General features: G+C 35.6%; 4 protein-coding genes across 4 annotated transcripts; 3 read left to right on the top strand and 1 right to left on the bottom strand.

Annotated features, from left to right (window-relative positions):
* Positions 1 to 2,090: 2,090 nt before the first annotated feature.
* LOC21401898 (protein ABHD17C) lies at positions 2,091 to 5,348 on the top strand. The gene is made up of 5 exons (XM_010104622.2): positions 2,091 to 2,667; positions 3,468 to 3,504; positions 3,589 to 3,825; positions 3,922 to 3,969; positions 4,605 to 5,348. The coding sequence occupies exons 1-5, from the start codon at positions 2,366 to 2,368 to the stop codon at positions 5,097 to 5,099; spliced, it is 1,119 nt and encodes a 372-aa protein (XP_010102924.1). The 5' UTR covers positions 2,091 to 2,365; the 3' UTR covers positions 5,100 to 5,348.
* A 3,291-nt stretch (positions 5,349 to 8,639) lies between these two features.
* On the top strand, positions 8,640 to 11,986 carry LOC21401897 (autophagy-related protein 16). Its single transcript, XM_024169828.1, has 5 exons — positions 8,640 to 8,720; positions 9,028 to 9,154; positions 9,677 to 9,858; positions 9,938 to 10,133; positions 10,763 to 11,986. Coding segments are annotated over exons 1-5 (1,530 nt in total). The 5' UTR covers positions 8,640 to 8,718; the 3' UTR covers positions 11,786 to 11,986.
* Positions 11,987 to 16,448: 4,462 nt separating this feature from the next.
* LOC21401896 (vignain) lies at positions 16,449 to 18,092 on the top strand. The gene is made up of 4 exons (XM_010104620.2): positions 16,449 to 16,896; positions 16,977 to 17,212; positions 17,317 to 17,457; positions 17,629 to 18,092. The coding sequence occupies exons 1-4, from the start codon at positions 16,449 to 16,451 to the stop codon at positions 17,890 to 17,892; spliced, it is 1,089 nt and encodes a 362-aa protein (XP_010102922.1). The 3' UTR covers positions 17,893 to 18,092.
* A 79-nt stretch (positions 18,093 to 18,171) lies between these two features.
* LOC21401895 (peptide methionine sulfoxide reductase) lies at positions 18,172 to 19,998 on the bottom strand. Its single transcript, XM_010104619.2, has 2 exons — positions 19,525 to 19,998; positions 18,172 to 18,615 (listed from the first exon to the last, which is right to left on the bottom strand). The coding sequence occupies exons 1-2, from the start codon at positions 19,852 to 19,854 to the stop codon at positions 18,361 to 18,363; spliced, it is 585 nt and encodes a 194-aa protein (XP_010102921.1). The 5' UTR covers positions 19,855 to 19,998; the 3' UTR covers positions 18,172 to 18,360.
* Positions 19,999 to 26,715: the final 6,717 nt, after the last annotated feature.

Genomic DNA, 26,715 nt, shown 5'->3' with positions numbered 1-26,715 from the left:
CATTTCTCTTTTGTATATTGTGTTATGAATATGAAGAACGTGAGATAAAGTAAAAACGTCAACAACATTAGATATGGAATTTCTTACTGATCACTGTGCACGTTCAAGAGGGACTGATTCTTGCAACCTGTCATGTTTATTAAAATGGGCCCCGTGTTTAAAAGCTTTTAATGCAATCACCACCGTTTATCTTGATACATCGTACGGCAGCTGATCATGGCATTAAAACCAGAGTTAGATCTCAACCGCTAGGGTATCAAGGGCAGCAATATTGGTTCATTGGTCGCTTTCCATCTTATTTTGAACAGAATTTATCTTTTGCATTAATTAATTAATTTATCTTCTTACGTAATATTATTTATTGTTAATAATGGCTTCAAAAATGTCGGAAGTGGTGTGGTGGCCGTCCGGGAAGTCATTGGACATAGAGACACGAGTGAGAAAATGGGACAACCTGTAAACAAAGTGTAAAACTATTAGAAAAATGAGGAATTTACGTTAATACCCTCAATATTTTATCTTAATTGCATATGTATCCCTAGCTAATAATATGTGTCGGATCATGGTCATTTTGGCACATTTAGAATTCGTTTAAAAATAATTTTATTTTTTTATATGAAAATAAAAATAAAAACGTTTTTAATATTAGATAGAAATAATTTTTTAAAATGTGTTTGATAGTTTAAATGAAAAACGATTAAAAGACATTTTTTATTTCTCTGTCATTTTATACAAAATTAAAAAATCTTTTTTATTTTTATTTTTTGTCTTTATTGCGTTAAACGCCGTTTTAAAAATGTTTTCATTTTTTCTTTCTCAAAAAATGTGAAAAATAAAAACGGGATCAATTCTAAACACGGGATTAATTTTTTATTCATTCCAAATACTACCTTTTTTTTTTTTTTTTTTCCTTTTTTCACATTTTCTAGTTTCATCGTTACCAAAGTAAATCGAAGCATGTAACTTATGAAGCCCTTTATGATTTTCAACCACCCGATACCAACATCATCTATTTACTCTCTAATTTTAAGGCCTTAATTCTAATAATCTAAATAGAAAAAGCGAACTTATACTCTAATCCAGAATAAGAAATGTGGATTACAGCGAAAGTATTTGCTTCAAGAAGAAAAAGGTGGGAAAAGGATTAGAAGTTTTGCATGTGCAAGAAATAAACATATATATTTAGGTATAAGTCATAACATCATAATTGATATCAAATAGGTATTTTAGGCTATCTTTGACTTCGATTTAACTTAAATCTTCTTAACTTTTTTTCTTTTTTTTTTTTGAGAAATTCTCAACCTAATTTGTATGAGTCATTCGCTAAGTTAATGAAATTTCTTATCTTCCATATCAAATTTCACATTCATTAAAGTTGAGAAATACTTTATTAGATAGAGATCTAGCTCTTCCAAGATCGTATAAAATAAAAAAAAAATTTGATACAAGAAAAGAAATAAAACCTAAAAAAATAAATTACACGTCATTTAATGAAATGATAAGACTATTCGTTCTTTTCGTTAAATATTTAACTAAATTTTAGTTATATTAAGGTGAGAGAGGCCCAATATATGAACAATACATTTCGTGCATAATTCATATATCACACAAAATATTTTAATTTAAGTTGAAATATGACTTTATATGAAAATTTTTTATTATAATAAAAAAATTAAATATAATTATTTTTAAAAATTTTTTATTATAACAAAATTTAAATTTTAAACTAAAATCAGTAAAATAAACAGGAATACACCACTTTGTTTTTTTTTTTTTTTTTATAATTGGGAATACACCATCTTTGTTCTTTCGACACCTTTGTCCTTTGCTTTAAGGAAAAGCAATTAAGAAACAGAAAATGAAAAATGAAAAATGAGAAATAGTAGTAGGACAATAATACAACACGTGAGCATGACAATGGTCTGTAAAGGGCCAAAACTGCACAGGTGGTCCGGATATCATTTGCCCACTAAAAAGAGCAAAAAAAAAAAAAAAAAAAAAAAAAAAAAAAAAAGAGATTAAAAAAAAAAAAAACTCATGGAGTATAATAACGAGCTTCTCTCTCCTCCCCCTCTATTCTCTCTCTTCCGCCGAGCGTGAGAAAATAGTCGCCCTTTTTCGCTTCAAAGCAAACACACTTCCCTCTTCAAACAGAGTGAAAAAAAGAAAACGGAGAGAGAGAGAGAGTGAAAGAAAAAAAGAGAGAGAAAGTAGACCTCTATAGACCTTGTGGTAGTAGCATATTACCATAGACAATAGGAATATCAAGTTGTCTTCTCTGAACTGATCCTCAGAAACCCAGAACAGAAGAAAGATCTTATCAAAAAAACCTGAAAGAAAAAAAAAAGAGAAAAAGAGAAAAAAAATGGGTGGGGTTACTTCATCCATGGCGGCGAAATTCGCCTTCTTCCCACCGAACCCTCCGTCCTACAAGGTAATTACGGACGATGCCACTGGGCTTCAGCTGCTTGACCCTTTCCCCCACCGCGAAAACGTCGACGTTTTGAAGCTCCCCACCCGCCGCGGCACCGAGATCGTCGCCGTCTACGTCCGCCACCCCATGGCCTCCTCCACGCTTCTCTACTCCCATGGAAACGCCGCCGATATCGGCCAAATGTACGAGCTGTTCGTCGAGCTCAGCATCCACTTGCGCCTCAACATCATGGGGTAACTTTCTCTCTCATCTCTCTCCTCTGTTTGGGGTTTCGGCTTTTGTGTTTGATTGGCTTTTTTGGTGGAATATTATGGTGGATTTGCGGTTACCCATTTTAGGATTTTGTCAGAATTTTGCGGTTCCTTGATCTGGAAGAAATGTGTTTTATGAGTTTGTGTTACTCGGTTGTTGGAATTAGATTTTTGGGATTTTTTTGGGTTAATTATAGTAAGTTTGTTTAATTGATGAAAAGGTTTCCTTAAAACTTTGTTAGATTTGAGCTAAGTAAGGAACGTCACTAAGATTAGGTTTTGTACTTGGTAATTTCTATAGATCTGTAATGTGTTCATCTCACAGGTTGAGTTGTGTGATGTTATATTGAAGATTGTTGATACCCAAAAAATAAAATAAAATAAAATAAAAGAGAAGAGAAAGGAAAAACCATCTAGGGTACTTTAGCTGAATCAGCTTATTAACAGTTTAGAGAGAGAGAGAGAGAGAGAGAGGAGAGAGAGATGATTTAACTATCACCAGCAGGTGGGGGAGAGGAGGATTCATAAATGTTGATGAAAAGTGGGTGAATATAAAACTTCACATGGTTGGAGCTGGTAGAGTACTTGAGTTAGAGTTGCCTCTGAAAGAGGTAAAGGAAAGTAAACTTGTAATCTGGATTATGCCTAATTGCAATTTATCTAGAGACCTTGTTTCAAGTCCTTGCCTGAAGAAGATATACATTATATACATGTAAACTATTCTTTCTCGAAAGAGTAAAAAATGGAATGCAATCTCACCCTCCTTGTTTAAATTTATGCAGCTATGATTACTCTGGCTATGGGCAGTCATCAGGAAAGGTAAGTCCAGCAAGAATAATATTTCAGTTGTTATGGTCCAAGGTAATTAGCCTCCTCTAAGTTGATTTACATATCTTTCTGTAGCCAAGTGAGGCGAATACTTACGCGGACATAGAAGCTGCGTATAAGTGTCTTGAAGAGACATACGGTGCTAAGCAGGAAGATATCATCCTGTATGGTCAATCAGTTGGAAGTGGACCTACTGTCGATCTTGCTGCTCGTTTGCCTCGGCTAAGAGCCGTTGTTCTTCACAGTCCCATACTCTCGGGTCTAAGAGTCATGTATCCTGTCAAGCGCACATACTGGTTTGACATTTATAAGGTTAAAATCTTGTTTGACAAACTTTCTTTGATAATTTTCACTTAGTAACTCCACATGCTATATATATCTGAAACCGGTTTCATCTTTGATTTGCAGAACATTGACAAAATCCCTCTAGTTAAATGTCCTGTGCTTGTAATACATGTAAGTGTTTATTATTTATTTAGTCCTTTGCCTTTTCCATGTCAATAAATTGACTGTAGATTTTTATTATTCCCTGATATGTCGTGTGATATATCTATCTTTAGCATTTGCGTAATGACTATTTTCAGTATATCCGCATGGAAATAAGCTCATTTTCATTCACCATTTTGTGTTTTTGTTCCCCTTCTGTATGAAGTTCTTGAAAAACGTTGTCTTCCTGAAAAATGACTTTCAAGATTCGAGATCAGATCTCACGAACAAAGTGTTGAGAAATTTGAATGCAATAGAAGGGTTGGGATAAGAAGTGTTAACATAAAAAAAAAAAAAAAAAGGAGCCGTATTAGGTAAAATGGACCTGTAGTATATGATATTTAAATTGTAAGTTGATAAATTACAAAGAGAGTAGACCAAGACATGTGATGGGATAAGAGAATCTTTTGGCTAAGGATAGATACATGAAATCAATGGAGATTAAGTGTGAGATGGGAAAGTGTGGTTGAAATGAACCATCTAGAAGAAGGTTTTATAGGAAGAGGAGATTCCCTGGGTTGACTTTTCATAGAAATAGCGCTGGGCTTGCACAATCTTTGTATTATTTTATTTAAGTGATTATATTTTTTATATTTATTTTGCAGGGAACAGCCGATGAAGTTGTTGATTGCTCTCATGGCAAGCAACTTTGGGAGCTCTGTCAAGAGAAATATGAACCCTTGTGGCTCAAAGGCGGAAATCATTGTGATTTGGAACTCTATCCGGAATACATAAGGCATCTCAAAAAGTTCATATCAACGGTGGAAAAGTCGCCTTCGCGAAGGTTTAGCTCACGAAAAAGCACAGATCGCATCGAACATTCCAGACGGAGTACAGACTGTTATGAGGCTCCGAGGAAGAGCACTGACCGGAGAGAGAAACCTAGGAAAAGCATCGACAGGCCTCCCGACAAGCTGAAGACTAACGAGTACAAGTTTAACAACATTGACAAGCTAGAAAAGTACAGAATCTCTTTTGATCAGGTGGAGAGGTCAAGGAGAAGTGTGGAATACCATGAGAAATCTAGGAGAAGCATTGACCAACAGCTAGAAAAGGCTCGGAAAAGCGTAGACTGGCTGGATAGAATTCGAGCCGCTTAAAAAGTTTTTTTTTTTTTTTTTTTTGGTTACAGGTGTGGTTCTTGGGAAGGAGTCAGAACAGAAAAATAGAAAACAGGAGGGGGAAATGAGGAAAATTATTTGGGATCTAACTTGTGTTTATGATGTTCAGCAAAAGAAAACTATATATGGTTGCAGAATGTGTATCTTGTCGGTTCTTTTTTTATTTTTTATTTTTCTAATGAATCTGTCATAATTTGTAGAATTTTATATGGTGGTGGGATTTGTTATTCTTGGTTGTTTAGTTGAAAGAACTCTAACCACTTTGTTTTCCATTATTGAATGGAATCAAATCTCATTGTTAATAAACATCACGGGTTTGAAAACGACAATACATCTTTTTTGTGTTCTTTTCTTATAATTCTTTTCTCTAAGCTTGTGTGATTGAGACTTCTCAAGGATAGCTCTTTTGGCTTACTTAGGATGGAAGCACCCCACACCCTGGTTTGTTGATTACGTTTGACTTTTTTTTTAAAATATTTTTTCTAAGGTTTCTTTCATATTTTGATGGAATACATGCTTGATGCTTCCCAAAATTGCGTGGCCGCCATAGATTTGTATTTATTAACTTTGGATCTTTTGCCCATAAAAAGCACTTCATACCAGCCTTTTAAATTTCTTTTAGGTTTATTTTACCATACAAATTCTTTTAGGTTTATTTTACCATAAAAAAAAATTCGTTTGCACAAACAAAAAAATATGGCTGTTCATGGGTTGAGTTGGTGTGGGGTAAGATTTTTTCTTCTCACATCTTAAAGGGTGCGGATTGCACATATTTGACCTCAACGATATTAGAAAAATTTTACAACTTAATGATGTTTGGGTTGGGGCAGTGCGGGGTAAGTTAGGTGGTTGGTTTCAATATTCAAAGAATCAAAGACTCAAAGTTCAATCCAACATTCAAAGTTCATCATCAAATAGAAATAATAACTCCAACATTCAAACAGATAGAAATTTAAAATTCAATCAAACATCAAACATAAAGCAAAGTAGTCCATCCAACATCAAACATAAAGCAAACATAAATTAGTCTACACTCATAAATTAGTCTTAACATAAAGCAAACATAGAGGCTTAATTCAAACATGAAGAAACTAGAGTAGAAATGAGTTGCATGCCTAGGGTTAGATATTAGAGGAAGTAAATTAGAGTACAGGTTGGATTGGGGTGTGCGAGCCATTATAGGTCCAACCCACACCCCGCCCCAAAACCTTGGGTCAGGCATTGAATGGGCCGAAAAAAAAATTAATACTAGAAATTGCATTTTCGAGTTTGGTTAGGGTGAGGTGGATTGGGCTTACGGGTTTATGAACAGCCTTACAAAAAAAGTTCATTTGCATTTATAACTTGGGAGTCCTTTTTTTTTAGCATAAATGTATTCCAAAATAAGAAAATACAAACACTAATATTGCAACAAATTATCTCTTCATATAAGGAACTTGTCCCATATCAGTAACCAATTCCACTACTTATGAAAACCTAGGAGGAGAGAAAATGTGCAAAGAGCTCCCACAGCGGGAAATGGGCACAACGATTAAGAACACGTATGGCTCTTTGAAGACACATTATACAATCAATGAAAAACTTAGATCGATGGAGTCAAGGGCACCTCTAAATCAAAGGTCACCTAACACACTGTCGAAACACAACTCAAACAAGTGAGACACAAAAATAAAATTAGAAGGTGGGAAAACCACTTATTACAAACCAAAAACAAAAACACATAAAAAGAACACCTACAAGACAAAGCTTAACGCCTGTATTTTAACTAAACAACTACCACTAACGGAGACAAACCTCCAACACAGAAGCCGCCAGAGCGAATCTGGCCACCATGAGTAGAAGAACCAAAGAACATAATACTGCACAGGATTGGAACTAAAGTAGAGAGAGCAACCCTTTGCCGGTGCGTGAGATCCACGCTTTGACACTTTTTGTCGCCAAACATGACACGCCCCACCTTTTTTTTCACCACTTCATGGTATTAGAATCCCCCAAGAAGCAAATCCACCCAGGTAGCCGCATGCCTCTTGCCAACAAACACAGTTAGGGTTCCATCCTTGATGCCGAGCAACCATCCATTCTCACCTCCCATCCTTAACATCGCCTTCGTGAGAAAGAAGAAGCCCTAATGGTGTAGAACTTTCAGACCACATATCTGCCCGTACATGCGTCTACGATCCCAATGGCCCCACTCAACCTTCTCAACAAAGATCCCCTTCTCCAACCACGAGATCGAACCTTCCTTTGGAACTTTCAAGGTGGATGCCAGATCTTCGTCTCTGCGGCCAAGATTCTGACAATCAGCCAAGCGGGGGCACCAAAATCCGGCTCTAAGAGGGAGGAACACACAAAATAAACTAAACCCACTCAAGAGAGAGAAAGCGCGTCAACCCTAGCCATCACTCAAAAAGACAACTTGAGAGCCTTTTATTTATTTTTTTGTTTTTTTAATTTTTTAAAATGCAAAACAACATTTCATTAATCAACAACTTGTACTTGTATTGAGTTTTATGTAAGCTACAAAGAAAAATAAAGGTAATTTCATTAAAGAAAAATAAATCGTATAATTGTAACTCTTGAAGAATATAACAAATAATTTTTCGGAAAAGAGTTAATAATATAATTTCTTTAAAAATATTTATTGTAATAAATGGAACAATGAAAACCCTGATTCTTCTAGAAAGAATTTCTTCGTGCAATATTTTCGACTCACATGCACGTAACTCTACAAAGGAAATGAAAATGAGCTCCACGGGAAATAAATATTTGATCCCTTGAAAATGTCCCCCGCTTTTAGTGTAGATTCTTATGGTTAATGTGATAGTAAACCTATCATTTATATCAATTTTTCCGCCTAAAATATTTCAAATATAGCTTATAGAAGCTACCTATTCGATCATAAACCTTAAAAACAATAAATCTAAATAGGTCATTAGCATAAATAAAGATTAAAGGTAACCTTTGTGTTATGGGTTTCTTAATTTCGATCGATTCAAGTTTTCTAACAAGTGGAGAAACGTTGTAAGAAGAGCCATTTGTATGCTTGGTTATTAATGTACCTTTTCAAGTTTTTACCGTTAAAACACGATGCACATTTATCTCTTTGTCTTACATTAAAATTATGGATATATATAATTGATGATCATGATTAAGTTTCCCATGTTATTTGGTTGTGACTCGTTAGAGTATGCATTAGTGTGATTATCCCAATCGTGGAAGACGTTTAGTTGGAGGATTCAAACCATGTGATTCGAACTATTTTCGATTTACGTGAATTTTGTGTGAGAGAAAATATTGTAACAAATCATAAATTATGATTCAAATTAGGGAACGAATCCCTCTACCAAACATCATGATTCACCTTCAGAAAAACATTTGTTAATCACAAAAGAAAGTGATTAACGTCATAATTTAAGCAATCTTAATGGACTTTTAGGTAAAATCAGAGGAATCAAAAATCTCATATTCCCAAAATACCCCCGGATGTTATTCAATCTCCCCTCTCAAGCGCTGACGGAAAACGATTGCTTCATTGAAGCTCTTCGCAAAAACCTAATTTTACCTTCATTTCCTCAGAAACTTTTCACTTCCAATCATTATGTAAGTCTTCAATAACCTTTATTCATATCGCAATGCATTTTAATCGCGTTTTGTTTTTATTTTTATTTTTTTTGTTTTCTTCCGTTTGATTGCCGAGAAACTCCACAGAAAAAGAATCGCAAAAAAGAAAATTTTCTCACTTTTGCCAATTTCGAATTCCCTTTCAGTGAATGCTTCAATTTGACGGTCTGTTCGGAGAAAGTGTAAAAAAAAAATGGTTACTTAATTTTCTCGGCAACCAAACGAGGTTTTTAGGTGATCACGGTGATAAATTGTGGAGCTGTGTTTTTTACTTTTGTTGATTCAGGTCAAAGGAGGAACTTGCGAAGAAAGCGATAAATGACGCATTGAAGGCTTTGCGGAAGCGGCATTTGCTCGAAGAAGGAGCTCATGCTCCGGCCTTTATCGCCCTATCAAAGCCGATCATTTCTCAGGTTCTCTCTCTCTCTCAATTTAGGTTGATTTTGTTGTAGTATGCATTTTCTTGAATCAGGAGTATGGTGTTTTGTAGAACTTTAATTATGTATTGGTTATTGCTTTTGTTACATTTTGGAAGAGAAAAACCATATTGAGATTAGTGATTTGCTGAATTCTTTTTCTCGTTTTGTCATAGAGCAGACTCATCCGAATTTTGCCCATTTTAGTTAGTGTGGCAGTTTCTGATAAGGAAATTTTAGGATTGAATATTTTTCAATCATGTTTTAAGTCTTCTTTCCCCTGTTAAATTTTGGGAATTTGAAATTTTCTAGAATTGGGTTTTTTTGTATTTTGCATGAAGTGATTGTGTGAATTGGTATTTGGCGGAATTGAGCTCTGTCGGATATGCTCAGCATTGATGTTTTTGGGTAGTCCTGCTTCTTGGTTTCATATTTACAAAAGTTGCTAAATCTGGAGAATCCTTTTTCATATAGTTGCTTTAGGTATAGCTAGTAAGTTTATTTGTGAATGACCTGAAGGGATCAGAATGGAAGGAAAAGGTGGAAAATCTAGAACTAGAGCTTCAGCAGTGTTACAAAGCTCAATCGCGATTGTCCGAGCAACTTGTGGTAGAAGTAGCGGAGTCCAGAGCTTCAAAAGCTTCACTTCAAGAGAAAGAAGCGACAATATCTGATCTGCAAGAAAAGTTAACTCAATCGAGGTAAATTACTAATTGTAATCGTAGGATCTGTGATTTCAATATTTTCTGTGGGTGATTCCGACTTAGCTATATGTTGCAGGGAGGAATGCTCTCAGTTAAAGGCAGACCTAGATGAAAAGATTAAAGCTTTGGAATTGGTTGTGAGTGAGAACAAAGAAATTAGAGCTCAACTGGAAGAGATAACTATCAAAGCTAAGCATGCCGAGGCTGAAAATAAGATGTTAATTGATCGCTGGATGTTGGAGAAAATGAAGGATGCCGAGCGCCTTAATGAGGTAAGTAAATTATTGTGGCACTTTAGAGCAGCAGGAAATTTTGCTTCTTGATCCAATACTATTTTGGTTACTCCTAGTGTACATATGTTAATATGCCCTGTGTGCACATGTGGTTGCATATATAAGACTGATAGTTTCTGGGTGCTGGAGTATTCCCTGGATTCATTTTTCTCATGTTTTTGCTCAAAATTCAAAGACGTAGATCTCAATTTCAAAAGTTTCTTTTAGTGAGTTTTATCTCCTTGCTGTAATAAACCTCACCTTATCTTTCTATGTCTTCATTTGTAGATTTCATTTGGATTTATTATGCTCCACATCGATTTGTTCTCCTTACCAGTAACTGTTACTATCCAATAGAAAAGATTAAATTTTATTTATGGATGAACACTCAGAAAATAGAAAATTTAGCCAACATCAAGTCATTCTAGGAACATCTAGCTCTTCATAGTTCAACTGTACATTTAGGAGTTGTTAGATTTGCATTAGTAAAGATCTTGAGTAGATCGTGCGTTGCGTGTAGCAGTGCTTTGCGTTAAATTTGTTTATGGAGGAGATTTAGATAATTTTGTGTCTTTTTTATACTGTATATGTGCTTCTTACACCTTTTTTTTTTTAATTAATATTCTTAGCTAAATGCACTTTATGAAGATTCTATGGATCGGCTTAGGGCAAACAACCTGGAAAAACTTGCTCGGCTGCAGGTAGATGGTGTGGTTCGCCAAAGTGAAGAAGGTGCAGAATACTTTGTGGAGTCATATGTTCCCTCTGGATTCAAAAATAAGATCCATGCTCATGAAGGTGGATGTGCTTCCATATTGTTTGAGTACAATTCTGGTCGACTGATTACTGGGGGACAGGATAGGTCCATCAAAATATGGGATACAAATACTGGGTCATTAAGTGGTACACTTTATGGTTGCCTTGGTTCTGTTCTTGATCTTACCATTACCCATGATAATAAATCAGTTATTGCGGCAAGCAGTTCAAACAACTTGTATGTCTGGGATGTCAACTCAGGGAGGGTCCGTCATACTCTCACAGGTCACACGGACAAAGTGTGTGCGGTTGATGTAAGCAAAGTCTCAAGTCGGTATGTCGTGAGCGCAGCTTACGATCGCACGATCAAAGTTTGGGATTTGCAGAAAGGCTATTGCATCAACACAATCATGTTTCACAGCAACTGTAATGCTCTGTGCTTCAGCATGGATGGACAGACTATATGCTCCGGCCACGTTGACGGAAATCTTCGTTTGTGGAACATTCAGACAGGGAAGCTGCTTAGTGAAGTGGCTGCACACTCACATGCCGTTACTTCCATGTCGTTATCTCGAAATGGTAACGTAGTATTGACTAGTGGGAGAGACAACATGCATAATCTTTTTGATATCCGATCCCTGGAGGTCTGTGGAACCTTAAGAGCCACAGGTAACAGAATAGCGTCGAATTGGAGCCGGTCCTGTCTAAGTCCAGATGACAGCTATGTTGCTGCTGGATCTGCTGATGGGTCCGTGTATATTTGGTCAATATCTAAAGCTGATATAGTGAGCACTCTGAAGGAGCACACCTCACCCGTCCTGTGTTGTTCATGGAGTGGGCTTGGGAAGCCCCTAGCTTCTGCGGACAAGAATGGAGTCGTTTGTACATGGACGTGAACTGTGAACTGTGAATGTGAATATAATACTATTATCAACATGGAAAGTGCTATTATTATTATTGTTTTGGCAAATTACCAACATGGAAAGCTTTGATTGAGCGCTTCTTTTTTTTTTTTTTTAATAATTTTTTCCACTTAAATACACATTGTATACTTGTTAAAAGTCACATATGATTCTACTGTGTAGATAGTGATTTGTCCCAAATTGAACCTTATGTACATACTCTTTCTTTATATCTTTTTTCTAAGATAATTAGAAATTCGAATATGTTATTTCTCTTATAATTGCTTTTAGGCTTTTTCTAATTAAAAGAAAAAAAAAAGTGCAGGGGGGGACTACCAGGAATAGCTATTCCTGAGTGAGACTAAAGGAGCCTTCACATGTTCAGAGTAACTTCTGCGTTAAGACGAGGCTATTTACAACAGGAGATGAAGTGTGTTACTTTAGCTAATTAGCTTTATTAACGGCTAATGAACCCGTAACCTGGACATACTTCAAACGCTTCCACGCCTCAAATCAAAGATTTTTCATCTATCAAATCACTTGGTATGCGTTCATTACCGCTACCACAAAGCATAGGCAAGCAAATTAACAGTGTAGCCATGGCGATCGTTGAAGTCAAATGGACTCTCTTAATGTGAAAATTATTAAACTTACTCTTAAAAGTTTACGACTCTAGAGTTTTACTTTTTATTCTTAAATAATACATTTTTTATTAATATAATATTTGATTAAAAATGTATATCAAGAGTAAATGATTAAAATCAAAACTCGTGCCATCTAAAAGGATATTTGTCTCATTTCCCTCCCTTAATTATTTTTACTTTTTATTCTTAAATAATACATTTTTAACTAATATAATATTTGATTAAAAAAGTATATTGAAAGTAAAGGACTAAAATCAAAACTCGTATAATCTAAAAAGAGTATTTGTCTCATTTTTCTCTCTTAATTTCCAAGGAGAAGTGGGGAGAACCTTTGTTTACTTCAAATGGGCCGACCATTGGCCCAGGTAACGCAGCTTTGCTAGTGGGCTCGTTTTGGACGGCCCACCAAACTCTCAGCTAATTTAACATCCTAAGACCAGATTTTTTCCAGGCAACCACATGAAAAACGTTTTGTTTTTCCTAAAATGCATCTTTTGGTTGTGTCCTTTTTTTCTTACTTTCTGTCATGGAACATCATTCTTCAACCAATGTTTAGTGCTAATTACGCTGCCAACTTCATGACCACTAGTCCTTTTAACCTGATAAAGTGAAACAGAAAAATTACTCTTTTTTCTCTTAGAGAAACAGAAATTTATCACACATACAAGAAACAAGCTCTTTTGGCACATGGGGTTCCGTGATGTAACATCACTAGTAAATCTTCATTAGTGATGAAAACTTTTTTTTTTTTTTTTTTTTTTTTGGGAGAGGATTTGGCTTCTAAATATTTTTCATTTTTTTTCGTAATTACAATTTGCTTGTTGTTGCTTCATTTTTTTCGAATTATATCCACATTTCTACTTATATTTATTTTCTCTAATTAGGAGACGTTTGGTTCATGGATTAGAATTATTTTCGATTTACGTGTATTTTTTATGAGAGAAAACACTGTAGTAAATCACGAATCATGATTCAAATCATAGTTTGAATCCTCCAACTAAACATCTTCTTAATCTTTATTGACATTCACACGTGACTATTTTCTGTGTTGTTTTTCCATTTTCTTTTCGAGTATTATTCATTGCTTATGCAAGAGAAATATTCAAAGAAGACAAGGCACGTTATGTTATCAATATCATGGCTTGAAACTAACACAAACTCACATGATCTAACACACGGTCCACACCAATGAGAAATTAAAAAAGGGTTAAATAATCACATGTTTTCCCTCCAGAGAAAAACTGCCCACTATAGAAATACCATATCTCAATCTCATGAGATAAAACCCGTTTGACATTGTTTTTGTCTTTTTTTAGGCAATAGAAAAAAAAAAAGTAGAAGTAGAAGTTATGATCTGTTTAGAACCACATATTTTTTAAAATACTTAAAAGAATAACAAAACCATTTAAGTCTTTAATAGGCAATAAAAATGTTATTAGGGATGTTTATAAAACGTCAAGCACTTTAAAATACCCGAAATTTTTATGAAATAATGTCATGTGAATACTTTCCGAGACAAGTTTTAAACACAACAAATTAAAAGTGACTTTCAGAAAGTAATGCCAAACGGGCTCATCATATAACGAATAACTTTATTAGTTAGGTTTAACTCATTGGTCATTCTCTTGTACATGCAACCGTTAGAAGTGATTTATTATTCAATTCATTATCCACGGAGCTAAGCTAGAGCAGTCCTAGAAGCAATATATATATATATATATATATATATATCCTTTTTGCCATGACTGCATAGTCAAATGGTGTGGACTGGCAATATTATAAAGGAAATTGCATCATCAGTCATCTCTTGATCAACATTGCTTACAACAACAGCAATGAGCAATTGTCGTTTTTAATAATTTCTTTGTCATATATTCTTTGAATTAAGGGGTTTTTTTTTTTTTTTTTTTTTTTTTTTTTTTTTTTTTTTTTTTTTGCAATTGGTTACAAAGACACACGCAATCGATTAGCAATTATTATGGCCAAGTGACAAACGAAAAATGTCATTATTAGTTCATAGGAGGTTGATTATTTGTGCAAGTTAAAAGAAGTTCACACTTGAGCATAATGCAACATAATGAAAATTAATGCCAAATTACATTCCACTATCTCTTTTAAGAGAGAGATTGAGAACATTCATGAAATGAGATTTGTAGTTTTTTCTGTCTTGTTATCACGAATAAGGAAATAAAACAGACCAAAATAATAAAAATAAAAAAATAAAAACATATGAACTAGGTATTTTGATATCATTGAGAGACAGGATATTAACTATATGATCTGGTTGGCCAGAAGAATTGCTCCGTGACAATTCATCTTTACTTTATGACACAATTTTTTTTTTGCCTTGTTATCATAAAATCCATCTCTTGCAAATCTGGGGCTAGAACCGAAATAAGGAGCCAACGGCAAATGTCTTCTTTTCCAAAATTTCAAAGCTCCAAACGTGGCCATATATATATATATATATATATATATATATATATATTTGTCTTTAAATGTTATTTCCATTCATGATATGGGATCTTTGTTTAATCAATTTCAAATATCAAAACTATAATGTACAATGTATAAATCATTATCTATTTATGAACAAAACTTTTTTTTAAAAATCGGGAATGAGAATTTGAACTCTAAATCTCAAATTTAGAGGTGAGGATGTACTAATTACCGCTAAACTAAACCCGCATCACTAAAAACAAGATGATGGAGAAACTTTAAAGAAGGGAAGGTGACATTTTTATTTATGTTATTAGTTTGAAATATGTTCAAAGTTATTATATATTTTGGTTTCAGTTAAAGATAAAAGCAGTTATGGAGTTTTGTTTCCAACTTGCAAGGAATCGTGCTTCATGACTTCTCATACGTAACCATGCTCAATCGCCTCTCTCTCTCTCTCTCTCTCTCTCTCTCTCTCTCTCTCTCTCTCTCTCTCACACACACACACACACACACACACACACACACATAGAAGTTGTAAGTAGTAACGTGTTGGGTATGAAATGAAGAAATATAACTCTCAAATGCACCCACCAAACCAAAGCTTTTCACATTTACAGCACAAAAAACGCCTCCCTCTTAGCTCTCTTTTTCATCAAAGTTAAACTAATTGGCCATACTAAGATCCCAGCATTTGCTTCTATAAGCTAAACCAAACAAACTCATCTTTTTTAAAAGTGTAACATACATACATGGCGCATATATTATAGGGAATAGAAAAATTAAGCCCTTTCATGAAATAATATTATTGTTGGCCAAAAACCATATAATGCAGTCCTCATCTATCTATTTAGTCCTCCCTGTAATATTTTTATGATCATATTTGTAAGTCATTGGTAATTACTTTAATATGATGACCAGAAATGATCGACTCTAAGTTGATGTATTTTAATGACCAGAAAAATTGGGAAATGTGTATAAATTATAAATGAGGTATATATAACATACACCCAAGTGACCAAAAATATTGTTATTGAATGACCGAGTAACAAGACTGGCATGTTTTTGATTGCCAGAAATTTAATGACCCGAGTACAGGATTGATGCGTTTTAATGAACAAATTATAAGGTTGACATGTTTTAGTGACACAAAAATGTAATGACTTGCTATGTTTAAAAAGGATACCGAAGTACATAAATAATGGCATCAAATAATAAAGTTGGGTTTCTGCATATAATTAGTTGAGGGAAATTTGACATGACGAGAAAGAGTTAACAATAGATTTGGCCACTATTAAGATTCTTATAATATAAGGCCATTAAATTTAGCAGGTTAACTAAATTGGCCAAAACAATTATTTTCCTTTTGAAAATGCTCAAACCCAAAATCTTATATTTCCTCTATTATCATTCCCATTTGTTGATTTCCCCAAGGAACCTGTAACTTACTCCATTTATTCTCTTTTGTTTTCTTCTCCTACTTTCCATCTATACTTTATCATCCTTTCTCTCATTCCTTCCTCTATATAAGGCAGCTCTAAGGTCTCTAAACTCTCATCCTCTTCTAAATCAAAATGGAGATGAAGAAGTTTCTATTGGTTGCTCTTTCACTTGCTCTGCTTCTCGGGATTGGGGCGAGCTTCGATTTCCACGAGAAGGAATTGTTATCCGATGATAGCTTGTGGGAGTTGTACGAGAGGTGGAGAAGCCATCACACGGTGACCCGGAGCCTCAATGAGAAGCACAAGCGTTTCAATGTGTTCAAAGCAAATGTCATGCATGTTCACAACACTAACAAGAAGGACAAGCCCTACAAGCTTAAGCTGAACAAGTTTGCAGACCTGACCAACCACGAGTTCAGAGAGGTTTATGCCGGCTCGAAGATCAAGCATCACAGGATGTTCCGAGGTTCATCACGTGGCACCGGAACTTTCTCACATGACAATTTTGATCGTTTGCCGACGTCAGTTGATTGGAGAAAGAAAGGTGCTGTCACTGCTGTGAAGGATCAAGGCAATTGTGGTAAGTATTCTGTTTCTTAAGCTTAAATAGCCCTTCTTGATTGATGTAATCTGAATTTTGTTGTTGATGATTTTATACAGGTAGTTGCTGGGCATTCTCAACTATTGCAGCAGTTGAGGGTATAAATCAAATCAAGACAAATAAGTTAGCCTCGTTGTCTGAGCAAGAATTGGTTGATTGTGACACTGATGAAAATCAAGGATGCAATGGAGGGCTTATGGAATATGCATTTGAGTTCATAAAGAACAGGGGAGGCATAACAACAGAAACTTATTACCCTTACAAAGCAGAAGATGCACGTTGTGATGCTTCAAAGGTTTATATACATATGCATCATTTTTGCACTTTTTAAGCAGACTTTGTTATTTGCCTCCTAACTTTTTTTTTTTTTTTTCACTGCTGAAACGGATAATGTTGTAGGCAAACTCACCAGCAGTGTCAATTGATGGCCATGAAAACGTGCCGGAGAACGACGAGAAGGCACTGCTGAAAGCAGCTGCTAACCAGCCTGTAGCTGTTGCCATAGATGCTGGAAGTTCTGATTTCCAGTTTTACTCCGAGGTTAACTTTTCTGACTCGTATTCTGCACTGTAAAATAAGGAGTTTAAATCTTATGTTAGTATTCACATTCACATATAGTCACCTACTTTGAGTTGCTAAGTAGATGAAAAACAAAGAAAAACGAGGGAAAAAACCAGATCATGTTCTAATTTATTTGAGTATGATAAATAGGGTGTATTTACCGGAGACTGCGGGAAGGAGCTGAATCACGGAGTTGCAGTTGTAGGCTATGGAACCACTCTGGATGGAACCAAGTACTGGATAGTAAGGAACTCCTGGGGACCAGAATGGGGAGAGAAGGGCTACATAAGGATGCAAAGAGACGTCTCCAACAAGGAGGGACTTTGTGGAATTGCAATGGAGGCTTCGTATCCCATCAAGAACTCTTCAACCAATCCTGTTGGACCTCAATCCTCTCCGAAAGATGAGCTCTGAGCAGATCAAATCCGCTGTTTGCTGCTCTGCCATATGCTTTTTCTTCTGTACTAGAGTTGCTACATGGTACATGGAGCCTCATGAACCATGCAAATAATATTATTGTTTCTGAAATGGTTTGGTAGTGTAACATTTTCTGTTAAGATCTCTTTGGCTTGCCAAAGATGAAAATAATTCTTTCCAATTATAAATTGTCTCAAGTAGTCATGTTATATCCACCAGCAAATAACCAGTCCATCCTTTCAAGGAGATAATAAATCATTCAGATAAACAAAAGGCTATCGATATCAAAGGTTGGCATTTATTAACAAGAAAGTAATACACAAAAGAGGCCTTAAAACAAGGATAGACTCCAAATTATGCATACATAATTAGTGCACATAACACGGATTACACAACTGATGGAATTTATGTTCCAAACATGCAAGCTTTTTATTTGTTTTATTTTTATTTAGGTTAGCCTTAGCCCTAGCCATAGCATCTGATGGGATCAGTGCAGCCCTTCTCGGCGGATTGGTTCCGGCCTTGGCCGCCACCCTTCTCAAGATACTGCTGATGGTACTCCTCAGCTCTGTAGAATCTCTTTGCTGGAAGAATTTCTGTCACTATCTTCTTATCCTTCAACTCCAACTGCTTAGCTTCCTTTGATTGCTGAGCTAAACGAGCTTGAGTTTCATTGTAGTAGTATATTCCTGATCTATATTGAGCCCCAACATCACCACCCTGACACATCATTTAAACAGCCATTGAGTTTGGAAAAAAGAAAAAAATGCAAAATTTTCACTAGTTTTGATGATCACCAGTTTTTCAACCAGTGAGAGAATTGGCACACTAGTGTGTGGGACACTACTTTATAATCAATGGGTTTCAGAGTTGACACGAAAATTTATGATCAGTTAAAAAAGTACGATGATTAATCGAAAATGAACCGTAAAAACTGGGGCTTTCAATGCTAAAAGGCCAACATGTTAAGTTGGGTATGCAATGTCAAGTTTATGCTTATTTTTATATTTGAATCACGCGTGACTCGAGTTTATTTTACACTTTACAGATGATATATACCACTACTTTGAACTTGCATGCTCACTGCTCGAAAAGAAAGTCAACGGGAGAGCTTACGTTGACCAATACATGTAAGTTCCAAAATTGATATTCAGTAACCAGCCCCAAAAGGGTGTGCATATTTCAGCCAAATTCCTTAACTTTTACCACAATTTTACCCTCAAGTAAAAAATTCCCATTTCTGAACATAACAGCTTCCTCTAAATCTCATTATTTCCAGAAAAACTCACTTGCACCTACTACTGAAACTACTTGATTAACTTTAAGTTCACGTTTAGTTCATAACTTCAGAATTATAATTTAGAATTATTCTTAATTTACGCGTAATTTTTTTAAAAAAAAATATTATAACGAGTCACGAATATCATATGAACTAGACACGAATTCACCGACTAAATGCACGCTAAAAATTTAAACCCAAGACTAAAAAATCAAAACTTTATACCACAAAAATTCACAAACAGAATAATTACTCAACATATATCATCCAAAAAAAAAAGAAACTTGTAAAAGTAAAACGCAAGAGGTGATCAGATAAATAATCTACAAAATAAAATAAAGAAAGAGAACCTGGCGATTGAGAGTCGTGGGATCATGGCGACCCCAGAAAACAGAGAGGAGATGAGTGTAAGGACAAACTTTCGGGTCGAACTCGACCCGAATCACCTCGACGTGGTTGGTGGATCCAGAGCAAACCAGTTTGTAATTCGGGTCCGGCGCGTGGCCCTGCGAGTAGCCAACCTCGGTCTTGACGACGCCGACCACTCGCTGGAACGTGAGCTCCACGCCCCAGAAGCACCCAGCTCCGAACTGAGCCAACTCGTGAGCCGGGTCGCCCGGGGAGTCCAAGTCCGGGTCAAGAGCCGGGTTGGTCCCGTTCTTGTCCGAAGAAGTCGCCATTTCTTTGTGTTGGAGAGAAAGAAGGAGAGGAGAGAGAAAGATGGTGAATTTATGGAGGATTGGAATGAGTAGATTTTAGAGGGTGAATCTGACTGGTTTATGAGGTCAGATTCAGAGGAATGAAAGGTCTGTTTATGGTGATTAAGCTTTGAGGCGTCTTTTATGGTAAGGACGTGAAAGTACAGTAATCTATTATTTGTTATTACTAATTATTAGAATCTCACATTGGCAGGAGATATTGGCATGATCCACTCAATAAGGTGAGGGCAATCCTCTCCTAACAAGTCGGTTTAGTTAGGTTGAGTTAGACCCAATATCTTTTTATTTCTGTAAAATAGTATCAGAGCAGGCTCAGTTTTGTAATGTTGGGTCCCCCAATATTGACTTATTCGCAGCGATTTGACATGGTTCACGCTGTGCGTGAGGGGGCGTATTAGAATCCCACATTGACTGGAGATATTGACATGATCCACTTAATAAGATGAAGACAATCCTCTCCTAATAAGCCGGTTTTGTTAGGTTGAGTTAGGCCCAATATATTTTAATTTTTGTAAAACTAATCAAGGCTGTGAGAGGAGAGTCAGCACGAAAACACTTTTCAATTAAGGGAGTTTTTCTTATGAAAAATGACTATTAATAATAGGGGTGTTCGGCGGTTAAAAATCGTCAGTTTTGGTCGGTTCGGTCACCGAACCGTCCTTGTCGGTTTTTAGAAACCGAGAACCAAAACCGAACCGTGGAAATACGAATCGGTTCGGTTAACCAAATTTTTGGTTTTCGGTCGGTTTTCGGTTTTGGTAATCTGGATGGTGACTATCAGTTAACTATCCGGTTACCTGTATATTTAGTTGCATTTTTTGACTAAAAATTACGAAAAAATATAAAATGTTCCTTGTATGCAAGCATGTAATCACAATAAATGAATACAAAGCACAACATCCAAATTGATAATACCACAAACACAAAATATCCAAATCCAATGTCCAAAATCTAAAGTATAAACTAGAAATTTGAAAGTTACAACAAACAATACTAATGTTCAAAGTGTAAAAAACATTAACTTGGCATAAGAAATTAAGAAGTCCAAAGCATAATTAAAAAGCATAGTGAAGTTCATTTCTAATTTCTCATAAACCTCTTATTCCCCTTCATCCGAATCCAAATCCAAATCCATTATATCTTCATATGCATCGCTACAATAGAAAATTAGAATTAAGTAAATGAAATTGAATAGCTAATGAGAAAGAAATAGATATAATTCTAATTATCTTACTTGGGTCTTTTAGAAGATTCCGCATCATTTACTTGAGCGCTTCCGTCCTTTGAACACGTTGGAGTAGAAACAACCTCACCATCATCTACAAGAAAATTATAAATTAATTTACATATGTCATGAAATGAATAAAAAGATATAATTATATCAAGTATGTGTAGTATGTACAATCATGATTAACATTACCTGAGACAACATGATAGCAATCTGTAAAAGATTCAACGTCATCCATATATTGCCTAAGAACCACGAGTTCATATTCTTCATCGTTCGCGTTCAACCAACTTTTTAAGCAAATAAGTGCTTCGACCATCTTGGGAGCCAATGAACTCCTAAAAGGATCAAGAATACGACGACCGGTAGAAAAAGCTGATTCAGATGCAACCGTCAAAACCGGAACTGCAAGCACATCTCTAGCAATTTGGGACAAGACCTTATACCTAGGAGCATTTACTTTCCACCAACCTAGGCTGTCAAAACTGTCATCCACTAGCTCTTCGCATTGCTCAGATAAATACTTATCCACATCATTCTTCTGCACATTTGCACCACTCCCACTCATCTTTTGCTTTCTAAACATGGCCTTTATCTTATCATCAATAACTGGCATTGAGGCGGGCTCACTAGATGCCGTAATTGTTGAAGGACTTGAATTACAACCAGAATAAGTTTCTTCTGAGTGAGCTGACCTTGTATTCCTAAATCGAGGTTTGGCCAACTGTGATGATTGCGGTGGTGATCAAGGAAAGAGGGGGGGGGGGGGGGACGAGGAGGAGGAGCCCGATCATGATATTCCTTGTAAAATCTACGCAATATGTCCTCAACCCCTTTTAACAACGTGACAGATGTCGAATCATTGTAGATACACTTGAAGGCAATAGTAAGATAATTCAACTTATATCTTGGATCAATAACCAAGCCAAGAAACATCATGTGATTCATTTTCTCGACATTTCCCCAATACTTATCAAATTTCTTATTCACACATTCCTCTAACTTAATCAACTCTCGTTTGACAGCACAAATATCTTTGAAATAGAAGTTTGAAGTGACATAATATGAACGACTAAACTTCTTCGTCAAAGTGTAAAACTTACCTAAGAACCTCAAAAAAACCCGTGCATTGTCCCAATCCGTCTCATTTGGTGGACCCTATATCTTTTTGTCTTTTATAAGTTCATCAAAGTAAGCACAATAGTTTTGATCCAAAAGCAACCTCTCAAAAATGGGGACAAACTTGAAAGAAGTCTCCAACATTAGGTAGGTAGAGTTCCACCTCGTGTTCACATCCAAACATAATAGGGCAGTTGAGTTGATGTTTTCTTCCTTCATGCACTCCTTAAACTTCTTGATGCGTTGAGGTGAGGACCTCACATACCTAACTGCATTGCGGATGCTTGCAATAGAATATGCTAAGTCCGTGAGCCCATCATTAACAATCAAGTTTAGAATGTGACAAACACACCGCATATGTATCATCTGGCCATCTAAAAATTAGGAATATCTTTGACTTTTCTCTTCAACCTGTCCATAGCCACATCATTGGACGATGCATTGTCCACTGTAACTGTGAACAATGCAGTTATGCCCCAATCATTAAGGCAAACCAAAATCTCCTGTGCAACTGTTTCTCCTTTATGATTCGGAACTTGGATGAAATTAATGATCCTTTTCTGCATATTCCAATCTTCATCGATCCAATGTGCGGTCAAACACATGTAATTGATGTTCTAAATTGATGTCCAAGTATCAGTCGTCAAACACACCCGTTGCTTTCCTAAAACCTTCTTCAACTTCTTCTTTTCCTCCAAAACATTTGATAAACATCCCTCGCAATTGTTATCCTTGAAATGTCAAACACTCTAGGATTCAAGTACGCCGAATAGCGCTTAAACCCTTTACCTTCCACGTGTCTGAACGGTAACTCATCCAATACGATATAATCCGAAACGGCTCTCTTATAACCCTCCTTGGACCAAGCTCTTAGTGTCATGGTACTAGTAGTAGTGTCCTCCTCATGTGCTCCGATCTTTCTACTAAATTGGATGGTCTTTTGTTTTTTTTCACTCTCTAGATTCATCAAGCAACTTTCTATATGACTTTTCATTGTAGATGTGCCATTCTTTTTCGAATCAACGGCATAAGTGACACCACAATACTTGCAAGTAGCCCTTTTGGTTTTTTCATCTCTCGTGAAATGCTGCCAAACCGGGCTTACTTGTCAGGCTTTCTTCCTTGTCTTAGTACATTTCCCTTCTTCCTCAGTTGTCTCTTGTGTTTCAGTAGTTTCGGTTTCTTTTTTACTAGATTGAGACTCTATCTCTTTTTACTTTTCTGATGATGACATCTAAAAGAATTAAGCTAAAAGTTAAACAATCACAAACAACATGCTTTCACTACATGAGATTTTTCAAATTGCACACAATGCTTTCACTAATAAGAGAGAGGATATGGAGATTCCAAGCATTAAATCCAAAGAAGGCAACTTGAACAATAAGAACAATGCAAAAAGCTTTGAATTTTGATACGTTTAAGGCAAACAAATTTTCATCTCGGGGAAGCTTAAACACACCAACATTATGTCCAAACGTATGTTGAAGGGTAAACGTCAGTGGAAGTTGCTCCTAACAAGAAAAGGGACCAACTATTCTTGGACATATATTCCATTCATGTCATCTACGTGTGTGTATATATATATATATATATGTGTGTGTGTGTGTATGTAAACATCCACTTCTTACACCAACCTTTTGCCAATCACACGATCTAATTCTTCTTCATGTACAAATATACATGTCACATTCTCGCTGGGGTCTTCTTCTAATTGCCCTAAATTTTGAACGGTCCGTTCCCAATATAAATGAAACTTTCTTATCAAGCACTTATTTTTACAAAGGGCTTCCGCTTTGGCACCTATATACATATGTGTGTGCGCGCTTGTGTACCCTCCTTAACTTTCCTTTTAAGCCTTAAAGCATATATATACGAGAGCTTTGGACATAATTCCAAGATATTAGCAATAAACAATATGTGCACTCATGAACTTAAACACGTACAAAAGTTGGCCGTTTCTTCATCAATCATCAACATAAACAATAAATGCAACAGCAATCCAACATCAATCCAATAGAAAGTGGGGAACAGCAATCGCCTAAAATCAAACGCAACAGCAATCATAAACATAAACAATATGTATCAAACATCAATCATCAACATCACGAAACAAAAAAAAAAGTGGGGAATCAATCATCAACATAAACAATAAATGCAACAGCAATCCAACATCAATCCAATAGAAAGTGGGGAACAGCAATCGCCTAAAATCAAACGCAACAGCAATCATAAACATAAACAATATTTATCAAACATCAATCATCAACATCACGAAACATCAATCCAAAATCAAACGCAACAGCAATCGCCCAAGCTTGATTGATGAAAATAGAAAGTGGGGAATCAAAAGCCTAACCTCGGCGGAGCTTGGCGGAGGCGGACGTGCGAGCTTGGCGGAAGCGGACGTGCGAGCGGCGGCTGGCGGCTAGGGCTTTTTTCACCGTGAGATGCGGACGTGCGAGCGGCAGCGGAGGTGAGATTGAGGACGACTGAGGAGAGAGGCGGCGGCTAGGGCTTCCATGAGGGTGGGTGAGAGTGAGAGAGGTGAGGCGTGTGGGTGCCGGGTGGGTGGGCCGGTGGGGGGTGTCTGTCTGGGGTGAGATTGAGAAACAGAGAGAGTGAGAGACAGAGAAAGGCAGATTGGCAGAAGAGAGATTGAGAGAAACGAAAGAGGGTTTTGTGATTCCTAAGAGTGAAAATGACATCCACTCTTCAGAAACGACAACATAAATTAAAAAAAATGAAAACATAAAAAAAAAACCTTGGTCGGTTTGGTTTTAACCGACGAGCCCACAACAAAACCGAAACCGAACCGAGTATCTTGCTGATCGGTTGGTTAACCGAACCGAAGTGGTTCGGTTTCACGTGGCACCGCCGTTTCAGTTTTTGAGTGGTCGGTTTCGATTTTACGATTTTTTTGTACAATCCTAATTAATAATTTTCTATTCTCTGTATAAAAAATTATTTATTTTATATTTTTTACTTTAATATAATTTTAATCAAATTTAATAATTAAAAACTGATCATATGAGGAGGTCTCATCTAATAAATAATAAAATGTAAAGGACTTTTATGAGTTTAGTCACTCATGTGAACATAATCAATTGATTTTTGCTCCCCGGGTCTTCTGTGGTAGAATATTTATTTTTTAACTAACATGATAAGTCTTTGAATTTTTAAATTATATGGAGGAAAAGAATCAAATTATGCTTGATGTAAATATGTTATGATAAAAGGGGTTAAGAATTAGGCGGTCTAATCATATACTACGTATTGAGAGTAATAAAATTGTGTGAAAAACATAAGATTTATGGTGGTTTTCTCTTAATGTTAAGATTTTGTTCTTTTGAGTGAAAAACTCAAAAAAATGCAACTCGAGTTATAACTTTATTCGAGTTCATGTTCTTTTAAGTTTAAACTCGAGTTTAAATTCGAGTTCAAACTCGAGTTTATGACTAAAACTAGAGTTCAAGTTTCCCCTTCAACTCGAGTTCAGAAACTCGAACTCAAATTAATGAACAATATTTTTTCTATTCTTAAAAATGCTATAACTTTTTTGTTTTAATTCTGATTGAGATGATTTTTTTTCTATGCGTTGACAACGAAAAAATGAATAAAACCCGACCCATATACCCTATTAGAATTTTTCATCAGCATTGAGTTTTTATTAAAATACTATCTAAATACAAATTCAAGTTTTGACTCACTCAAACACAAACTCAAAAAGATTCTTTTCTCAAACCATAACTAAAATGTACACAACCAAATACAAACTCAAGTTACAAGTTCAACTATAACTCAAATTCAACTCAAGAATTATACTCAAGTTAAACTTTAAAAGAACAAGCCCAAAGTTTTGCCCACTTTTCAAGCGTTGCATAAATTTACTATGATGAAGCGTAAGTTTTTACAAAAGAAAAACACACATCTCTCAACTTCGTGTTTTTTCTTCATGTGTTATTTCTACATAAAGCAATAAAAACCTTGACTGTTTAAATTTAATTTATGGCAAGGTAATTTTTTGTGCTACAATGAAGTAATTGTCTTTTTTGATTTTATGAAGCTATTTTTGTTGGATGAAATCACTTTAGCATCTTTCTCTTCCAGCTAAAATTTCATATTTAGATTAAAAAGAAATATTTTTGTGTGTCGGCTTTTTCTGTAGATAACTACAATACTCTCATTTTCGTATGATACATAATAGTGACTCCTTTGTTAACAGATCATCTATTTTCATACACAATCTAGCACGAGAATGGTACACAGGAGTTCTAAGATAAATAAAACGGCAAAACACAAGGAGGTTTATAAAAAATAGATTGTTTTTGTGCCCAAAAATGAATATTACGGCAACAATAAAATATTTAACTTAATTAGACAAGAAAATGAGACAAATATCTTTTGAATTTTTATTTCATATTCTTGATTAATATATTTTTAGTTAAATAACTATATTAGTCAAAATGATATTTATT

Source organism: Morus notabilis, unplaced genomic scaffold (assembly GCF_000414095.1).
Source record: "Morus notabilis unplaced genomic scaffold, ASM41409v2 Scaffold333, whole genome shotgun sequence".
NCBI classification, from domain to species: Eukaryota; Viridiplantae; Streptophyta; class Magnoliopsida; order Rosales; family Moraceae; genus Morus; species Morus notabilis.
The sequence above is the reverse complement of the archived record's forward strand: the minus strand, read 5'-3'. Positions and strand labels throughout refer to the sequence as shown.